At 40.7% G+C, this 22,210-nt stretch overlaps 1 protein-coding gene across 1 annotated transcript; it reads right to left on the bottom strand.

Annotated features, from left to right (window-relative positions):
• Positions 1–20,542: 20,542 nt before the first annotated feature.
• LOC127103787 (uncharacterized) lies at positions 20,543–21,310 on the bottom strand. The gene has a single exon (XM_051041022.1). It carries the CDS (start codon positions 21,308–21,310, stop codon positions 20,543–20,545), a length of 768 nt encoding a protein of 255 aa, XP_050896979.1.
• Between the last annotated feature and the right edge of the window lie 900 nt (positions 21,311–22,210).

Raw genomic sequence — 22,210 nt, 5'->3', positions numbered from 1 at the left:
AATAATGAACCAATTTGGAGCATTGCATCAAAAGTTATGCCATTTTGAATTTCCATGCACACTTTGTGATAAAATAACCATAACTTCTCAACCATTCATCATATGGACATGAATTAGGACTTTTTGGAAAGGGGAGACAAAAACCTATAAATTTCATGTTCACCAAAAATCCATTTGAAACTGCTTTGACATTGACAAGTCAAGTTGAATGTGAACCAACAACTTGCCAAATTTGGAAACTTTGAATTACAGGTCATTTTCCATTTTTAGTAACTTTTGCCATGACCTTTGAATCTTCAATATGGATGTTTATAATAATGAATAGACCCTATTTGAACATGATTGAGGGGTTTCAACTCATTTCCCCACCTCATAGCCCTCAGTTGACTTGCACAGTTGTCTTTTTGGTCCTCAGATGACCTTGAAATGTCTGCATTAGCTTGGGCCTCTACCACTTGGTGGAATTGCTTCAAAATGAAACCCTAGCTCATGTAATCTCTTTATAATAACCATGTGATCCTCATCCCAAGAAAATACCTCATCTTTTTCACAAAGGATCTTCTTGAAGCTCTTGACCTGGTGACTGCTTAAGCTACAAACAAAAGATGTTAATGACATATTTTTGTGCTTTTGGTTAGTAAACAAAATGAGAAAAGCAATGATATACAATTCAAGCATGCTTGGTGATCTCAAACCACTCACAAGGAGGTTCCACCCAAAGGTAAAGGGAACCAAGATGCTTAATGATCCTTGAGGCTATGCAATGCAATGCTATGATGCCATGAGGGATCTTAGGGACAAAATTGGGGTCTTACACTGTTAAGGAGTGATCGATCAAAACCTGATCTCCATGTCACTAATGCAGTATGCAATGAGTATGACCTAATATGATGCTAATGAAGTGTAAAACATAATCCCATGCTTCCAGGGAAAATGAAGGGTAAATTTTGGGGTATTACACATATCAACAAAAATTAGGGTTTTGGAGACCCCTGAAGATTGTTTATATAGAACCTTGTTGATTTCATATTTCCTATCGTCAAGAAATTAGGGTTTTACAACCTATATGCTTTGATGAAAATCCAAGTCATATTTTTGAGATGATTCCACATACAAACCCTAGCTCCACAAGCTAAGACTTTTGAATTTATGGTTATCCCCTAATGGAATGAATGATGCATATGAGTGGATTATTAATGTATGCAACTGATCCCCAAGTCAAACATTTGGATGAGAAGATGAAAAAGTGAAAGGCAAATTTTGGGGTACAACAACTACCCCTATTTCATCTTCTTGAACCTAAATACAAGAATTGCAGAAGCTTTTCAGGTATTTGAGGTAGAAGAGGATTAAGTACCAACGTATCCAAAAAATTTCCTGAGCGGGTGGTCACGTTGTTGGTGTATGTTTTTAATATCATGTAGGGAAACCATGGCGGAGAGCATGGTATGCGTGTTGCATGATGTATGCTTTATTTTCATGGTAAATGAATGTTAGACATATTTTATTTGTGGGGTATGGTTCTTTGGTATGGAAAGACTCTGAGTCATCATGAATTATACCAAAGAGATTGCCATTATGAAATTCATGTGTTAACACTACTGCAAAGGATCCATCTAACCTTGCCGAGGAAAACTGGGATGCATGATCTAACCGGGAAATCATCTAGATGCCACAGGTGTTCAAGCTAAACTTTCAAACCACCGATCATCTTTTTAAGTTTATCGAGATTTTCCAATAATGCATAATATTTTCCTTTAGTGTAGCTTTTATTATTCTCCAAAATTTTAAAGCATTATGATAATAGGATAAATATATTATTTTGCACACAAAATACATAAGAAGAAAAATAATTGATGAAAGAAACTGAATTTTATTGATATAAAACTGTACATATGACACATACAAATATGCAAGCACACTTGAGTAGGATGTTGCCAAAAATTGAAAAATAAATGAAATGGCAATGGAAAACATTTTATGTATTTTTCCATTGATCACAACATTGGCCACCGTCTACTGTGGAATCTAAATTCCGAGACCTTGCTTTGAATGATGATGATTGGATTGATCTTTGACCATCTGATATCCAACTTGTAGTGTAGTGGGATCAAGGATCATAGTCAATGCCTTTATCCCTAACTTTTGCCTGGACATTTTTTTTACTTTTCGTCAACCGGGATGCTCCTTTTTGCCTAAGCCGCCCTTTCGGGTTTTCAAATTAGAGAGCTTTATATTTCACTTGATCCCTGACTTTTGCATGGACAATTCATTTTTTGGTCCATCGGGATAGCCACTTTTTCCTAGATTGATTTGGTGAGGATCAATCTAGCGGGCTTTTATTTATCATTTATTTTTAGGCATAATATTTTTTGACTATGATTGCATTCACTGGCGATGGCAAATCTTCCCCATCCATTGTTGTGAGGATTAGAGCCCTACATGAGAAAGCCTTCTTGATGATGAAAGGTGTAACACCCTTCTAAATACCCCAAATTATTATAATTAAAATAACAATATATTCATCAGAGTAATTATGCCCCGAAGGGTGTCACACAATCATTTCATAAAAAAATCATTAAAATATCCTGTCATGCTCATTTATTTAATCAAAATAAGGTTCTTTGCATAATTCGCAGCGGAATAAAATTCAACTCAATGTAAAACATGTAACACAATACATGTAAATCATCAACATCCAATATCAAATCAATTAAGACATCCCCTCCCGATGTTACATCTATCAGAGCATGACCCATAAGAACTACTCTAGACTCCAAGCGTTAGCTTCTACTCAACTCATTTCTCGTTACCTGAAAAATAGGTGTAAGGGTGAGTTCCTCAATCAATATAACAAGCATTATAGAACAACATGTAATGCTAAGTAATTAACACATTAATTCACCCTAACCAGACTACACACTCAGCAACGGCAGTACCCGTTCAAACATCATATTCAACAATAACATATAGCATATATATAATCTCAACCATACTCAACATCAACAACACAACACACAACACACATATAATACTGGAATACATCCATTCATATTATATGCCATACATTTATTATGCAATGAGACTCTATGCATGCGGTACCGACTATTTGTGAACATATAGTTCAACCTCACCGTCCAAATCCAGGCACGGCTACCAAGCTCACTAGTCCCACTCATTTGAGACATAGTGACTCACTCACTAATTCCTCACCATGGGAATTAGCTACCACCCCAAATGGGCCATGAAATGCACGCTACTCACCTAGCATGCAAACAATCAACAACAGTCCAATAATTACTAAACTCACTAATTCCTCACCATGGGAATTAGCTACCACCCCAAATGGGCCACAATGTGCAAGCTAATCACCTAGCAATTGCAACATCACAACGAATTCAGAATAGACACATGCTCACACTCTAGCCACAAAACAGTCTATTCACAAATGCATACACAACTGATACAATCACAGCATCATGCATATCAACACACATCATTAACACGTTTTATCACAAAAGCATATCATATCATGCCACATAATCAAACACAGTATTAGCTCACTCTACTAATACCTATACTACTCAAAACAACGGGAAATGATCCCTCTCACATCATGCCTCAGCTAAGTCGCATCACTCAGCCTAAACAACCAAAAACTGCACAACAGTAGCACAGAAAATCACAATTCTGCCCATACGCGTATTGCCTCTGCCATACGCGTATTGCCCAAACCTGGCCAAACCCATACGCGTAATGTCCACTCTCATACGCGTATTGCGTATTTCCTCGCCCAACTCATACACGTATCATCTATCCCATACGCGTATGCTACGCGTAACAATCTCCCCTTACGCGTACCAACAGAGACCAATTTACGTTCAAAATATCATCTTTTTCTCCCATACGCGTAAGGCCTCCTCCATACGCGTACCAGCCAGCTCATACGCGTATTGCCTAGTGCCATACGCGTATGACCAGAAACCAGAACTCTCAGATCTGCTATGGCTTTCTCTGTTACGAAACCTATCCGATCCAACCTTCCACAGTCCAAATTACACAAAATAATCGTCCATATCATCTACACGAATCATATCCTATTCATCTTCACCAATCCTAACATTATCTCTTCTAATTCCTACGAATTCTTTTTAATTATCATCCAATTTCATTCATCCAATATTTCACAAATTCATCATGCATCAATCAAATCAGAGATACAACCAATGGTTATTACTACCCAGTACATATTATCATATAATACCCTTTAACCGATGATAAACCCCCCTTACCTGAGTTAATCCGGCAGCTTCCGAGCTCCAAGCTTCTCCTTCCTTCAACCTTCGTTCTCTGGCTTTTTGCCCTTTCTGCCTCTTTTTCCTTTTCACGTGAAAATAACCTTTTTACCAAAAAATGGGATTTTTCAAAATTCCAACTTATATATTATTCCAATAAATAATTATCCCAATAATTATTATTCCAAAATAATAATAAAATAATAATCCAAACTTCCCAATTATTCAATTAAATTAATAAATAAAATATTAATTTAAATTAAATAATTAGCTTAGTTTAATTGGGGTGTTACAACTCTCCCCCACTAAAAGAGTTTTCGTCCTCGAAAACATACCTCAAACGAACAACTCCGGATAAGACTCCTTCATCTGGCTCTCAAGTTCCCAAGTCACATTGCCACCTGCTGGTCCTCCCCAAGCTACCTTCACTAAGGCAATCTCTTTACCCCGCAACTGCTTCAACTCTCGATCCTCGATCCTCATAGGTGATGTTTCAACAGTCAGGTTATCTCTCACCTGTACATCATCTACTTGGACTACATGCGACGGATCATGAATGTACCTCCTCAACTGAGACACATGAAAAACATCATGCAAATTCGCAAGCGACGGCGGTAAAGCGATACGATAGGCTACCTCTCCTATCCTCTCCAAAATCTGATAAGGACCAATAAATCGAGGTGTCAACTTCTTCGACTTCAAAGCTCGACCAACACCAGTTATCGGAGTAACACGAAGAAACACGTGATCTCCCTCTCGGAACTCAAGTGACTTACTCCTCTTATCATGATAACTCTTCTGACGACTCTGAGCAATTCTCATCTTCTCCTGAATCATCTTAATCTTTTCTGTAGTCTGTTGAACAATCTCCGATCCAACCACAGCACTCTCACCGGACTCATACCAACATAAAGGTGTCCGACATCTCCTACCATACAAAGCTTCAAACGGTGCCATACCAATGCTCGAATGAAAACTATTGTTGTAGGTAAACTCAATCAAAGGTAAATAACCATCCCAAGCACCTCCCTTCTCCAAAACACAAGCTCTCAAAAGATCCTCTAACGACTGAATCGTCCTCTCAGTCTGACCATCAGTCTGCGGATGATATGCAGAACTCAATCTCAGCTTAGTTCCCAAAGCTCTCTGCAAACCTTCCCAAAACTTCGATGTAAATCTAGGATCTCTGTCCGAAACAATACTAGACGGAATACCATGCAAACTTACAATCTTCTCAATATACAACTCAGCTAGTCTCTCTAACGGATAATCCATTCTGATCGGAATGAAATGAGCCGACTTCGTCAATCTATCAACAATCACCCAAATAGCCTCAAAATTCTTACTTGTCCTCGGCAAACCAGAAACAAAATCCATACTGATACTATCCCACTTCCACTCTGGAATAGCCAACGGTTGCATTAGCCCAAACGGCTTCTGATGCTCAATCTTTGACTTCTGACAAGTCAAACAGGAATAAACAAAACTCGCAATTTCTCTCTTCATTCCCGGCCACCAAAATAACTTCTTCAAATCATGGTACATCTTCGTAGCTCCAGGATGAATACTCAAGCCACTACGATGTCCCTCTTCAAGAATACTCTTCTTAAGCTCAGTAACATCCGGAATACACACCCGATTACCAAATTTCAAAACACCATTCTCATCAACTCTGAATTCACCACCTTGACCTTGATTCACTAAAGTCAACTTATCAACCAAAAGCATATCGGATTTCTGACCCTCCCTGATCTCATCCAGAATATTACTCGTCAACTTCAACATTCCCAATTTAACACTATTGTGGGTACTCTCACACACCAAACTCAAATCTCTAAACTGCTCAATTAAATCCAACTCTTTAACCATTAACATAGACATATGTAAGGATTTCCGACTCAACGCATCAGCCACTACATTTGCTTTACCCGGATGGTAATTCAAACCAAAATCATAATCCTTCAGAAACTCTAACCATCTCCTCTGTCTCATATTCAGCTCTTTCTGATCAAATAAATACTTTAAACTTTTATGGTCACTGAAAACCTCAAATCTTGATCCATACAAGTAATGCCTCCATAACTTCAGAACAAACACCACGGCTGCCAACTCTAAATCATGTGTCGGATAGTTCCTCTCATGAACCCTTAGCTGTTTCGAAGCATAAGCTATAACCTGCTTATTCTGCATCAACACACCACCTAAACCCAACAATGAAGCATCACAATAAACCTCGAATAGTTCCGACGAACTCGGTAATATCAGGATAGGAGCAGTAGTCAGCCTTTTCTTTAACTCTTGGAAACCTTCTTCACATTTTGAATCCCAAACAAACGCTTGCCCCTTTCTAGTCAACATTGTCAACGGTAACGCCAACTTGGAAAATCCCTCAATGAATTTTCTATAATAACCTGCAAGTCCAAGAAAACTCCTTATCTCAGAAACTGACTTCGGAGCTTCCCACTTAGACACCGCTTCTATCTTAGAAGGATCAACGGCAACACCACCTCTTGAAATCACATGCCCAAGAAAACTAACTTCTTCTAACCAAAATTCACACTTAGACAGTTTAGCAAATAACTTCTTTTCTCGGAGAACTTCTAAAACCACTCTCAAATGCTCAGCATGCTCTTCTTCAGATTTCGAGTACACCAAAATATCATCAATAAACACTACTACAAACTTGTCCAGGTATGGATGGAAAATCCTATTCATATACTCCATAAATACTCCAGGCGCATTAGTCACACCAAAAGGCATTACAGAATACTCATAATGTCCATACCTTGTTCTGAAAGCAGTCTTCTGAATATCTTCAGTTTTCACACGTATCTGATGATACCCAGATCTCAAATCTATTTTGCTGAACACACTAGCACCAACCAATTGATCCATTAAATCATCAATCCTCGGTAAAGGATACCGATTCTTGATCGTCACTTTATTCAGTTGCCTGTAGTCCACACACAACCTCATAGTACCTTCTTTCTTCTTAACCAACAACACTGGTGCACCCCACGGTGACACACTCGGACGAATAAATTTCTTATCCAACAAGTCTTCCAACTGACTCTTCAATTCAGCTAGCTCAATAGCAGACATACGATATGGAGCCATCGATATTGGTCTAGTACCAGGTACCAAATCAATCGAGAACTCAACTTCACGCTCTGGCGGCAATTCATTCACTTCTTCCGGAAACACATCAGGGAAATCACACACCACAGCTAGATCGTCAATCACCAGTTTATCTTTAGCTTCCAAAGTCGCTAACAGCATAAACAACTCCGCTCCATCTGCTACTTCCTCATTCACCTGCCTCGCTGAGAGAAACAAACTCTTTCCTTCCTCAATCTCAGGGAATATCACAGTCTTATCAAAACAGTTGATATAGACTCGGTTAAACACCAACCAGTTCATACCCAGAATAACATCAATCTGCACTAGCGGAAGACACACAAGGTCTATCCCAAAGTCCTTACCAAAAATACTCAAAGGGCAACTTAAACAAATTGAAGTAGTAGTCACTGAACCCTTCGCAGGAGTATCAATCACCATACTTCCATGCATCTCAGATATTTCTAACTTAAGCTTCACAGCACAATCCAAAGATATAAAAGAATGAGTAGCACCGGTGTCAATAATAGCTACAAGAGGAAAGCCATTAATATAACACGTACCTCGGATCAAACGATCATCTGCAGAAGTCTCAGAACCTGATAAAGCAAAGACCTTGCCTCCTGACTGATTCTCTTTCTTCGGCTTAGGACATTGTGGACTGATATGACCCAACTCTCCACAGTTGAAACAAGTCACAGTCTTCAACCGGCAATCTGCAGCCAAATGACCACCTTTTCCACACTTGAAACATTTCTTCTCATTACTGGTACACTCATGGATACGATGTCCAGCCTGACCACATCTGTAACACTTAGCAGGAGCACTAGAGTCTCCCCCACTAGGCCTCTTCATCCCACTCTGTCTCTGAAAACCTTTGCCAGCTGCATACGGTTTTCCACGGTCATTCTGACTCTTACCTTTCCTATCAACCCTTTGCTGATAACTCTCTGCTCTGGCTTTGGAATCCTGTTCAAAAATCCTGCAACAGTCAACCAAGTCAGAAAACACCCTGATCCGCTGATATCCAATCGCCTGCTTGATCTCGGGGCGCAACCCGTTCTCAAACTTCACACACTTAGAAAATTCTCCAGCAGCCTCACTATAGGGAGTATAATACTTCGACAGCTCTGTGAACTTAGCAGCATACTCAGTAACAGACTTGTTACCCTGCTTCAATTCCAAGAATTCTATCTCTTTCTTCCCTCTAACATCCTCTGGAAAATACTTCCTCAGGAATCTCTCTCTGAACACAGCCCAAGTGATCTCAGCATTCCCAGTAGATTCCAACTCAGTGCGGGTAGCAACCCACCAATCATCAGCTTCTTCTGACAGCATATGCGTACCGAACCTGACCTTCTGGTTATCAGCACACTCAGTTACTCTGAAGATCCTCTCTATCTCCTTCAACCATTTCTGAGCACCATCTGGATCGTATGCTCCTTTGAACATTGGAGGATTGTTCTTCTGGAACTCACTCAGTTGACGAGCAGCTCCCATTCCCACAACATTCGGATTTCCTCCAAGTACTCCAGCTAGCATACCCAGAGCCTCAGCAATTGCAGCATCATCTCTACCTCTTCCAGACATCTCTATTCTGAAACCCAAACAAACTAAAACAAATAAGTACTGATAGGGTTACACAACGCCTATCCCGTACAGGGGAAACAGAATAACTACGACTCGACACGACCGACTATGCTCTGATACCACTAATGTAACACCCTTCTAAATACCCCAAATTATTATAATTAAAATAACAATATATTCATCAGAGTAATTATGCCCCGAAGGGTGTCACACAATCATTTCATAAAAAAATCATTAAAATATCCTGTCATGCTCATTTATTTAATCAAAATAAGGTTCTTTGCATAATTCGCAGCGGAATAAAATTCAACTCAATGTAAAACATGTAACACAATACATGTAAATCATCAACATCCAATATCAAATCAATTAAGACATCCCCTCCCGATGTTACATCTATCAGAGCATGACCCATAAGAACTACTCTAGACTCCAAGCGTTAGCTTCTACTCAACTCATTTCTCGTTACCTGAAAAATAGGTGTAAGGGTGAGTTCCTCAATCAATATAACAAGCATTATAGAACAACATGTAATGCTAAGTAATTAACACATTAATTCACCCTAACCAGACTACACACTCAGCAACGGCAGTACCCGTTCAAACATCATATTCAACAATAACATATAGCATATATATAATCTCAACCATACTCAACATCAACAACACAACACACAACACACATATAATACTGGAATACATCCATTCATATTATATGCCATACATTTATTATGCAATGAGACTCTATGCATGCGGTACCGACTATTTGTGAACATATAGTTCAACCTCACCGTCCAAATCCAGGCACGGCTACCAAGCTCACTAGTCCCACTCATTTGAGACATAGTGACTCACTCACTAATTCCTCACCATGGGAATTAGCTACCACCCCAAATGGGCCATGAAATGCACGCTACTCACCTAGCATGCAAACAATCAACAACAGTCCAATAATTACTAAACTCACTAATTCCTCACCATGGGAATTAGCTACCACCCCAAATGGGCCACAATGTGCAAGCTAATCACCTAGCAATTGCAACATCACAACGAATTCAGAATAGACACATGCTCACACTCTAGCCACAAAACAGTCTATTCACAAATGCATACACAACTGATACAATCACAGCATCATGCATATCAACACACATCATTAACACGTTTTATCACAAAAGCATATCATATCATGCCACATAATCAAACACAGTATTAGCTCACTCTACTAATACCTATACTACTCAAAACAACGGGAAATGATCCCTCTCACATCATGCCTCAGCTAAGTCGCATCACTCAGCCTAAACAACCAAAAACTGCACAACAGTAGCACAGAAAATCACAATTCTGCCCATACGCGTATTGCCTCTGCCATACGCGTATTGCCCAAACCTGGCCAAACCCATACGCGTAATGTCCACTCTCATACGCGTATTGCGCATTTCCTCGCCCAACTCATACACGTATCATCTATCCCATACGCGTATGCTACGCGTAACAATCTCCCCTTACGCGTACCAACAGAGACCAATTTACGTTCAAAATATCATCTTTTTCTCCCATACGTGTAAGGCCTCCTCCATACGCGTACCAGCCAGCTCATACGCGTATTGCCTAGTGCCATACGCGTATGACCAGAAACCAGAACTCTCAGATCTGCTATGGCTTTCTCTGTTACGAAACCTATCCGATCCAACCTTCCACAGTCCAAATTACACAAAATAATCGTCCATATCATCTACACGAATCATATCCTATTCATCTTCACCAATCCTAACATTATCTCTTCTAATTCCTACGAATTCTTTTTAATTATCATCCAATTTCATTCATCCAATATTTCACAAATTCATCATGCATCAATCAAATCAGAGATACAACCAATGGTTATTACTACCCAGTACATATTATCATATAATACCCTTTAACCGATGATAAACCCCCCTTACCTGAGTTAATCCGGCAGCTTCCGAGCTCCAAGCTTCTCCTTCCTTCAACCTTCGTTCTCTGGCTTTTTGCCCTTTCTGCCTCTTTTTCCTTTTCACGTGAAAATAACCTTTTTACCAAAAAATGGGATTTTTCTAAATTCCAACTTATATATTATTCCAATAAATAATTATCCCAATAATTATTATTCCAAAATAATAATAAAATAATAATCCAAACTTCCCAATTATTCAATTAAATTAATAAATAAAATATTAATTTAAATTAAATAATTAGCTTAGTTTAATTGGGGTGTTACAAAAGGTCCTTTATAGTTGGGAATCCATTTGCCCCGAGGGTCTGAGTGAATAGCAGAATACCTTTTGAGCACGAGTTCTCCTGCATGGTACTCACGAGGAAGCACTTTCTTATCAAAAGCTCGTTTAAGGAGTCTTTGGTACACCTGACCATGAAAAACGGTCGTTAAATGCTTTTCTTCGATCAGATTCAGCTGGCCATACCGTGATTGAACCAATTCAGCTTCATTGAGGTTAGCCTCCATGATGACCATGAGTGAAGGGATCTCAACTTCAATTGGTAGGACGACCTCAATACCATACACGAATGGGCATGGAGTTGCCCCAATGGATATACGAACTGAGGTTCTATAACCATGCAGAGCAAAGGGTAACATCTCATGCCAATCCTTGTACGTTTTGACCATTTTCTAGACGAGTCTTTTGATGTTCTTATTAGCTGCTTCTACGACACCGTTCATCTTGGGCCAGTATGGTGAAGAGTTATGGTGCTCGATTTTAAATTCCTCGCTCAACTCCTTCATCATATTTTTGTTGAGATTATATGCATTGTCAGTGATGATCTTGCTAGGAATTCCATAGCGGCAGATTATCTCTTTCTTGATAAACCGAGTAACCACCTGTCAAGTGACATTGGCATATGAAGCAGATTCGACCCATTTCATGAAGTAATCAATGGCGACCAGGATGAATCGATAATCGTTGGAAGCTTTAGGCTCTATCATCCCAATCATATCAATACCCCACATAGAAAAAGGCCATGGAGAAGTCAAAACATTCAATGGAGTTGGTGGTACAAAGATCTTGTCACCATATATCTGACATTTGTGACATCTTCTAACAAAGTTGTAACAATCAACCTCCATTGTTGTCCAATAATACCCATCCCGAAAGATCTTCTTGGCCATAGCAGGACCTTTTGCATGTACACCCCCGCATCCTTCATGTATGGATTTTATGATCGTACTAGCTTCGTGTCTATCCATACATTTGAGTAGTACGGAATCAAAATTTTGCTTGTATAATACGTCACCGTTTAGGAAGAACTTGGAAGAGAGTATTCTCATAGCCTTCTTATCAGTAATGGATATACCCTAAGGGTACTGTTGTTTCTCCAGAAATGTCTTTATGTCATAGAACCAGGGCTTATCATCAAGATCAACTTCGATTACTAGACAATGTGTTGGTTCATCTAAGTGGTCAATATGGATAGCTGATGCTTCATTCTTCCATTTGACTTTGAACATAGATGACAATGTAGCTAGAGTATCTGCTAACTGATTTTCTTCCCTGGGAATATGATGAAAGGACATTTCATCAAAATAGGGTACCAGTTTTATGATATGCTCTTTATAGGGTATCAACTTGTTATCCCGAGTCTCCCAATCACCTTTTACCTGACTTATTACTAGAGCTGAATCACCATACACCTCAAGAATCTTGGTCCTTAAGTCGATGGTCGCCTCCAAATCGTAGATACATGCTTCGTATTCCGCCATGTTATTGGTGCAGTCAAAACATAATCTAGCAGTAAATGGAAGGTGGAAACCGGTTGGAGAAATGATAATAGATCCTATGCCATGGCCACCAGCATTGGAAGCACCGTCGAACACGAGCGTCCATCACAATCCTGGTTCGGGACCTTCCTCAGGGCTTATCTCGAAGCCTGGAATAATGAAATCCCTGGTAAACATGATGCCTTCGTTTGGAAAGTCAAACCTCAACGGTTGATAACATTCCACAGGTAGGTGGGCAAGGTAGTCAGACAGAACACTCCCCTTTATCGCTTTCTAGGTCACATACTGGATATCATAATCGGTCAACAACATTTGCCACCGGGCAATTCTACCAGTAACAACAGGCTTTTTGAAGATATACTTTATCATATCCATTTTGGGTATCAATAGAGTGGTATGGCAAATCATATATTGTCTCAGGCGTCGAGCAACCCAAGTCAAAACATAACAAGTCTTCTCTAAAAGTGAGTATCTGGTCTTACATTCAGTGAATTTCTTGCTGAGGTAGTAAATAGCGTGTTCTTTCTTGCTTTTGTCATCATGTTGACCCATAACGCAGCCCATAGTTTCATCGAGTACTGTGAGGTACATAATTAGAGGCCTACCAGGAATCGGTGGTATCAGGATTGGTGGTTTTTGCAAATAATTTTTTATTTTTTCGAATGCCGCTTAGCAATCGTCATTCCACCCAATCAATTGATAATTTCTCAACAGTTTGAATATCGGTTTGTAGATAGCCGTTAAATGTGATATGAATCGTGAGATGTAATTGAGTCGACCAAGGAAACCTCAGACTTCCATTTCTGTTCGGGAAGATGGCATTTCTTGGATGGCTCGAACTTTGTCGGGATCAACCTCAATACCCTTCCGACTGACTATGAAACCCAGAAGCTTGCCGGATCGGACCCCAAAAGTGCACATAGCTGGATTCAGACGTAACTTAAACTTTCGGAGTCTGGCAAAAAATTTCCTCAGGTTCGTTAAGTGATATTCCTTAGTTCTGGATTTGGCAATCATGTTGTCCACATAAACCTCAATCTCTTCATGAATCATATCGTGAAAGAGGGTTACCATGGCACGTTGATATGTTGCCCCTACATTTTTCAGGCCGAACGACATTAATTTGTAGTAGTAAGTTCCCTAAGGTGTGATGAAAGTTGTCTTCTCCATATCTTCTAGCGACATCTTTATCTGATTACACCCAGAGAACCCATCCATGAAGGAAAAGACAGAAAACTGAGTTGTATTATCAACCAAAACATCAATATGAGGCAAAGGGAAGTCATCCTTTGAGCCCGCTCTATTGAGGTCTCGGTAATCTACACACATTCTGACTTTACCATCTTTCTTCGGAATTTAAACGATGTTAGCAACCCACTGTGGATTTCAGAGATAGCCAAAAATCCAACATCAAACTGTTTCTTAACTTCTTCTTTGATTTTGAGTGCCATGTCGGGTCTGATCCTTCTAAGCTTTTGCTTGATGGGAGCACACCCAGGCTTGCATGGCAAGTGATGTTCAACAATGATGGTGTCTAACCCTGGCATATATCGATATGACCAAGCAAAGACATCAACATACTCGTGCAACAACTCTACCAACTCGGAGTGTACATGCTTGGCAAGAGATTCCTCAACTTTTACTTCTTTTTTATCGGTTTCAGAACCCAAATTAATGGCATCCACTAGTTCTTTGTACGAATGAATCTCTTTTTCTTCGTGCTCAAGGAGCCGTGCTAGTTCAGCTGGTAATTCACAATCTTCCTCACTGTCATCTTCAGATTGGTTAACTGGAAATCCAGATTTACAATTGATTCTTACCATATTGTAATCAATAGTTTAGTTTTCTCTGCATATGATGGGATTATTTTTAGTATGCTTTTTAATAAAGTGAAAAAAGAAAAAAGAAATCTTTTGCCATTTCGTTGTTTTAGTGAAAAAGTGAAAATAACTTAAAGAAAAAGGAACACAAGTTTTGCATGCAAAAAGTACTTTTTATTTCTTCACATAATACTTTTAAACATGGAGGCCCTTACAAGCTATCCTCTTGTCTCGGGAAGGGGCAATGGATTGAGAAAACAAAATGCATTACATTTTTTCTGAGTACACTATAGGAATCACAGAAGTCATCCAGTTGGGGAGCTTGAACCCTGGAGGACATCTGCGTACGAGGCTAGGAGTCTCCAGTTTGTTGCCACTAGATTCCCCAATGACTGCCACAGTGTGATCATTTTGAAAGTCGGCGCTGCTAAATTTGACTGAGTTGAACTGCTTCTTCTTTGGGTTTTCTTTGCATGCTGATGGGCGATTACCGATACCATATCTGTCATGCTTTTCTGCCATGTCGACAAATTTACCCCAACCAGAAAGTGGGCCTTTCTCAAGTGTTTGCTTGGCGCTTCTGACTGAAGATAGGATAGTAGCGGATGATTAATCATGATTGGCGGTAGCAGAACTGACTTCTTCAAATTCTAAACAGTGGAGTGGAATCTCAACAATCCCCTTATCTGTCTCAACGTATCTGAATGATGAGAGTTTGCTAACCAACAGGTATTCTTCACCACATACAATTACCAACTTATCATCAATTAAGAACTTCAACCTTTGGTGCAACGTAGAGGTGACTGCCTCAGCGGCATGAATCCACAACCTACCCAACAAAAAACTGTAAGCTGGGTTGATATCCATGACTTGGAAGGTGATGCTGAATTGGTGAGGTCTGACACAGATAGGCAGATCAACTTCCCCAATAACGTGTCTTCGGGAACCATCAAAAGCTCGGACAATTAGTGCGCTGGTCCTCATCTCGGGTCCTTTAAACTGTATTTGACTTAATGTTTCTTTCGGCAGTACATTAAGCGAAGAACCAGTGTCGACGAGGACTCGAGATAAAAGAAAGTCTATGCACATGACTGAAATGTGTAGTTCTTTATTATGGGAGTTTCCCTCAGGAGGTAGTTCTACTTCATTAAATCCTAAATACCTACTGGCAATGATATTTGCAACCACGTCATCAAATTGATCGACCGTGATACCTTGCATCACATGAGCGGTATTCAGAACCTTCAGCAATGCTTTACGATGAGCCTCAGAACTCAACAGCAAAGACAAGATGAAGATTTTGGAAGGAGTCTGGTTCAACTGATCAATGATCTTGAAGTCACTCTTCTTGATCAATTTGAGGAATTCTTGACTTTCCTCAAAAGTGATGCTCTTCTTGTGATCTTCAACTTGCTCATTCTCAACCATCGGCCCTTTACCCTTAGACACTTTAGATTCTGCAGCTTTGTTGGCAATAACATTCGTCGGTGCTGGAACAGTCGTCATGTTCGGAGTGACAGGTACAGTTTCCCCTGCCTGCGGAGTAGGAGTAAGAATGACCTTCTCTTTAGGCGGGATAACTGTGGGTGATGGAGACACCCTAGGAGTGTACTTTGGAGAAAATACACGGCAACTGCGAGTCATGCCTCTCGTTCAGTTATGTTGACGATTTCGGTGTCAGGAATACGAATTTCTTTTCCACACAGATACGCTGTTGTCTCATAGTTCCAAGGTACCGCCTTGGTATTCTGATACGGAAACGAACTGGGAACACGAAAGTGAATTGGCTGAATCCTCTTGGGAGGAGCTTCGACCTTCTTTTTCCTATACACAATAGTTATCAGTTCGATTACTGCAACTTCTTCTACTGCCTTAGACTTGGAGAACTCTATAAAACCGTGATCCATCTGCTCTTGTACACAACCCCTTAGGTCGTCGCAATTGTCTAGATCACACTCACACATTGCACAATCATCATGTATACCTGGTAGAAACCCAAACTATTCAAGCCTCTTCAACACGACTGACAACAGAGTCCTCACATCTTCGGCCCTTAGTACGGATTATGTTGTTTCCTCTTTGGTCACGATATTCACTGTTGAACCTCCATCATTAGGCAGTGGATTCATTTTCACGTTAGACTTTTCCTCGGAGAAAGACAAAATCTCCTGATTAATAAAGTCTTGGACCTTGTATTTGAGGGTCCAACAGTCCTCTGTGGAGTGTCCTATATACCCGGCATGGTAAGTGTACGAGGCATTAGGATCGTGCTTAGGACGAAAAGGAGGAGAGGCTGCAGGGATTTCTTTTGGTACAATGGCCCCTACGTGGATCAAATTCGGCACCAATTCAACATATGGCACCAGAATTTTATCAATCTGAGGAAGATTACCAAAACTGTTTCTGTTATTCTGACCTCGACCTTGTCCTTTGTTGTCACAGTTGTATTGTTGATTTTGATTTCTTTGAGCAGGTGCTGATTGTTTATTACTTTTCTGCGGTTGATACTGACATGGCGGTTGTTGATACTGAGTAGAGGCGACATACGGATATGGATAGTACAGAATATGGGCCATCGGAAATTGATACAGGGGGTGGACACTTTCCGTCACAACATTTGTCTCCCCCTCCTTCTTTTTTGCGAAGCCCCCATGCGACTCCTTGTTTGTTGCTTGCGGAGGGGTGGCATCTGTGATCTTCCCTGATTTCAGCCCATTCTCTACATGTTCATCGATAGTTACCTTATCTGCAAAGTTTGTAGACGAACTCCCAATCATCTTCTCATAATACAACCCTTGGAGCGTACCCATGAAGATATCAACAAGTTCGTTATCTGGAAAAGCTGGTCTGACCCTGGACGCCATCTCACGCCAATGCTGAGCATACTCTTTAAAGGTTTCATTGGATTTCTACTCTTGATTCTGTAACTGTAGCCTTGTTGGAGCCATATCAAGATTATACTTGTACTATTTTAGAAATGCCTCGGATAGGTCTCTCCAGGACCTGACCTTGGTGCGTTCCAAACCCATGTACCAGTCCAAAGAAGCTCCAGACAGACTGTCTTGGAAGCAATGGATCATCAAGTCATCATTGTCAATGTACGATGCCATCTTTCTGCAATACATTATGATGTGACTTCGTGGACAGCTTACACCTTTGTACTTTGGTAGGTCTGGCACCTTGAATTTTTGTGGAAGCACGACGTTTGGAACTAGGCAAAGATCTCGGGCATCAATACCAAAGGCCGAGAAACCCTCAATAGCCCTTATTATGTTATGTAACAGTTGATGATTTGTCAGTTTGGTCGGATCAACAACGGGGAGAGCGACCTAATTGGCTTGTCAAGAGGTTTCTGGAGCTATTTCCTGAACATGCATATTTTGTGAGGCAAACAACATTTGCGGTGGGTAGGAGAAACCCGGAGGTACTGTTTGAACATCAGGCACCATGTGAGTATATTGTCCTCCAGGCTGAGCATTAGGGGCCTGAGGTGCCCCAGTCTGCACATACTAGAGTGCAGGATTGGTATGTGCATATGTTAGCATAGGCATAGAAGTTTCCCCAGGGTAACTGAACGGGGAAGCTTGGAACTGATTCGTGTTCGCAGGTTGAGCAGCCCGAGCAGGAACCTGAAAGTGGAGGTGCGGACCTCGATATTTGTCTTCAATGTCAGAAGTTTCATTGGGAACCTGACCTTGATTGTCCTCAGGGTTGGCAGCATCAATCGAGGAGTTTGGACAGTGGGTACACCCTAGGGGAAAACAACATTTCCAGTAATAGTAGGGGCAACGAGAGTCAGATGAGGGAATAAAGCGCCCCCATTGGGAAAGTGAGCAGCAAAGTTCTGGGGCATTCCCTAGGGATAGGCAGCAATAATCCTATTCAAATCAGTAGGGACCAACTGACGGTTCCCAGTAGTTGGCACCACAGTCTCCGCCTGAGTTTCGACGGTAGTACCAGCAACAGCAGTCGGATTGGTCACCCCAGCAGCATGGGTGACGTTGGCAGCAGTAGGGTTAGCAGAGGTAGAAGTCCTATGAGTCGGGAGGAGCTCCAAGATAGTCTCCATGTTCTCTTGAAAGAGGTTCATCCTGCCCTAGACTTGGGCAAGAGATTCACGGACAACACCATTGTCAAATTCGTAATCAACCATTATCCTTGACTTGTTTGCACGGGTGAAATAGTGATGACGAGTCTTCGTTTTTGCTGTGGAAAGATGGAGATGGTAAGCATTTTGTTTTTGGGAAGCTTATGACAAATAAATGCATGGATGCAAAAAAATTGATATGTTCAAAATTTATTTATGTTATATTCATTTTTGTAAAGGAAGAGATTTCCAAGGAATCCTTGAGTTTGTCTATTAACATAACCAAATACAAAGCATAAAGAGGGAGATAGTCTGTGAAGTCAAATAGCCAAGAAACTCTTTTATTCATATATCAAGTAAGTGGAATACAAGTACATATCAATAAGCTTCCCACTAGGCTACAAGATTCTTAACATCAACCCTATCGGATATCGACCTAAAAACAAGAATGAAATACAGATCAAGCCCAAGGGCAATTATGCAGAAACACTTTGACAATAACTTCTTGTAACAAATCCGAGAAGTTTTATGTAGCTTGTTCAGCGAACGGGGTCAGGCTCCTTTCCCTCTAATACCGTGATTCCTTCTGGGAAGTTAGGTGGTAGATCGTGATCAGGTCCATCTAAAATGCTTCTTACAAATACTTCCTTTTGGCTGAGGAGCTCTTCAAGATGCCCATTGTGTTTTTTCAGACGATCATTCTCTTGTTCGAGTAGGTTGGTGTCTTCCTGGTTTTTGCACGATTGCTCTTTCAGCTCACAGATCTCCTCAAGTCTCTGGTCTAGCTCATACTACTTCTGGAGAAGAGTGACCTCTAACTGCTTGGTGTGGCTTTTCTCATCCTTCAACCCTTTCTTGCAAGCTTCCAGCTGGTCTTGAAGTTTATTGATCTGTTCTTTGTAATTAAGCTCCACTTTACAAGACTGGTACTGAGTCTCGGGCTAATTGTTTCTTCTTTGCTGGAAAACTAGCATAGATTCCCTTGATTGCATCATCCACTTTTATTCTTTTGTATACCTCAGTTTGCACTTCGCCATCTGCTCGACGCACTCTGTCTCTCTTCTGGTTCAAGTTGAACTTCAAAGTTTATTTCTCTAAGGAGATCTTACCAAGTCTAGACTTGAGGTCAGCATTCTCTTTCTCTAGGACTTTGATAACTCTTTTCAGCTCATCGATCTCAGAAGTATGATGGGTCACTGGTTTAGGAGGCTTGATGCTCATGGATGGTTTGGCTGGAAACGACAACAATATCTTGTTGACCCTGTCTTTTACCCATTTGGTGTAAGCTTCCTTGGCAATGCAATTCTTCTTACCCGTTTCCGCTCTCCCTTGAGGACAAATTGCTCCCCAAGCCTTGACAATGTTCTTGACTAATTCTGGATCTTCAACCCCTTCATACAAGACGAAACCTTCTACACTTTTGAGATCAGGCTTATCTACCATGGGTATCCCAACTGTCGTAATACCAACCTCGGACTGTAATTGATTCCCCCTTTCATACTAAGAAGAGGTACATTAGGAAAATCTCCACAGTTGAGGATGAGTTTGACGCTGTCGTAGATTTGTGAATACCAGGAGATGTCTTCGGCGTTCAAGGACATGATCCGTTGGGACCATTTCAAATTGTCTTTGTTTCAATGAAAGGAACTTTGATGGGTAGATGCAAAATAAACCATCTATACAACAAAGGGGTACAACAGACGATGGTTCCCTTCTTCTTCTGGGTCCTCACGTGGATGGAGTAGCAAGTATCAGCAAGAAGAGTGGGAACAAGGTTCTGAGTTAGGAAAATCTCCTTTCATACTATGAAGAGGTACATTAGGAAAATCTCCACAGTTGAGGATGATTTTGACGTTGTCGTAGATTCGAGAATACTAGGAGATGTCTTCGACGTTCCAGGACATGATCCGCTGGGACCATTTCGAATTGTCTTTGTTTTCAATGAAAGGAACTTTGTTGGGTAGATGCGAAATAAACCATCTATACAGCAAATGGATACAACAGACGATGGTTCCCTTCTTCTTCTGGGTCCTCACGTGGATGGAGTAGTAAGTATCAACAAGAAGAGTGGGAACAGGGTTCTGAGTTAGAAAGATGTGAATAGCAGCCAGATCCATGAATTCTTCCATGTTCAGAAACAGTACGATCCCATATATTAGTAGAGCTAGAATGGCGTTGAAGGTCATCCAACTCTCAGCTTCGGCAAAAGCAGTAGCTTTATCTACGAGAGAATTTGAGGTGAGGCCATGAATTCCACCCTTATGTTTCAAGTTCAACTCCACTTCCTTCTTCCCTATGTAGAGGGCTTCAGTAAGGATTTGGTATTTGGGGAGCTCCTTAGTGCGTATATAAGGCACTCGGTTCTTGATCCCAATACTTAGGATGTGTGAATACTCTTCCAACATGGGTACCAGCTGGTAATCCTGGAATGTAAAGCATCTCAAAGGAGGATCGTAGAATTGCACCAGAGTGTGCACAACAGTGGTATTGACTTCAGTGTTCAAGATTCCCAAGAGGTTGCCATAAGAAGTCTTGAAATCATCTCGGCTTCCAAGAACTAGACGTGCCCCCAGTCCTCTCAAAACAATCAGTTGGGGCTCCACAAACTTGTAACTGTGAGTGCTCCTCCTCTCGGAATTCATGCTTTGTCTCAGATGCTTAGTCAACAAATTGGGCTCTTGGATTCCTGGAAAAGAAATGCATATGCAAATTTTTTTGTCATGATGAATGATATTGTATGATGGAATTACATAGGTCATGCAAATTCAAAATTCTGATACATTCTGAACAATCTGTATATGCCATTTGATGTAGGTTCAAAAGTCCGACGCAATATGAGTATCAAGGTAGGCAGGGTCTATGGCTTCCTGCAATAAAAACCAATATCCCCCTCATAGGTGTGGAATATGCTCCAAGGTGGTCCCTAGAAGGCCTCCCAAAGTCATCAACTCGAAATGGAAATGCCCTGCCGTAGTGAATACTCACAGGATAAAAGTACTTCCAAGTGAATCTAGTCTGCGTGTGGTTCTCGTGACAACCCAACGCGCAAAACTCAGGCGTACACGACTATCCACGAGTCTATCCTATATGTATACTAACCTCGGTTATAGAGCTTTTCTCTCATGTAATCTATCCCAACCCAACAATAGCATAAAAAATAATATCCATAACAATATCTAGAATAATAAAGTAAATGTGATAAATAAAGCGAGTAAATCTATAGAAGAAAACACCTAAGCGAACGGAGAAGCGATCAAAACTAGTCTCGACTCCTTTTAGCAACTAGGAAATGCTCCAAGAAGCAACATCCCCAACAGAGTCGCCAGCTGATGCTAGCGGAAATATACCCAAACGTATCGCATGCTTGAACATACAATAGAGCCGCCATCAAAATTTATTTATTCCCGAAGGAAAAGGAAAACATGGATAAAACCCGGGGGAAAGAGATATGCTGGGTAAGGAAGTCGGTTATCCAAGGGGAAGGTATTAGCACCCCAAACATCCATGGTACTCCATGGGAACCATTTTGATTGTTCTCGCTC

The sequence above is a fragment of the Lathyrus oleraceus genome, chromosome 7, assembly GCF_024323335.1.
Source record: "Lathyrus oleraceus cultivar Zhongwan6 chromosome 7, CAAS_Psat_ZW6_1.0, whole genome shotgun sequence".
Taxonomy (NCBI): domain Eukaryota; kingdom Viridiplantae; phylum Streptophyta; class Magnoliopsida; order Fabales; family Fabaceae; genus Lathyrus; species Lathyrus oleraceus.
Note: the sequence above shows the minus strand (reverse complement) of the source record. Positions and strands in the feature narration are given on the sequence as shown.

What these genes read in the sequence shown, in the direction of transcription:
- LOC127103787 (XM_051041022.1), bottom strand. Translation starts at nt 21,310, where the DNA reads ATGAATTCCGAGAGGAGGAGCACTCACAGTTACAAGTTTGTGGAGCCC.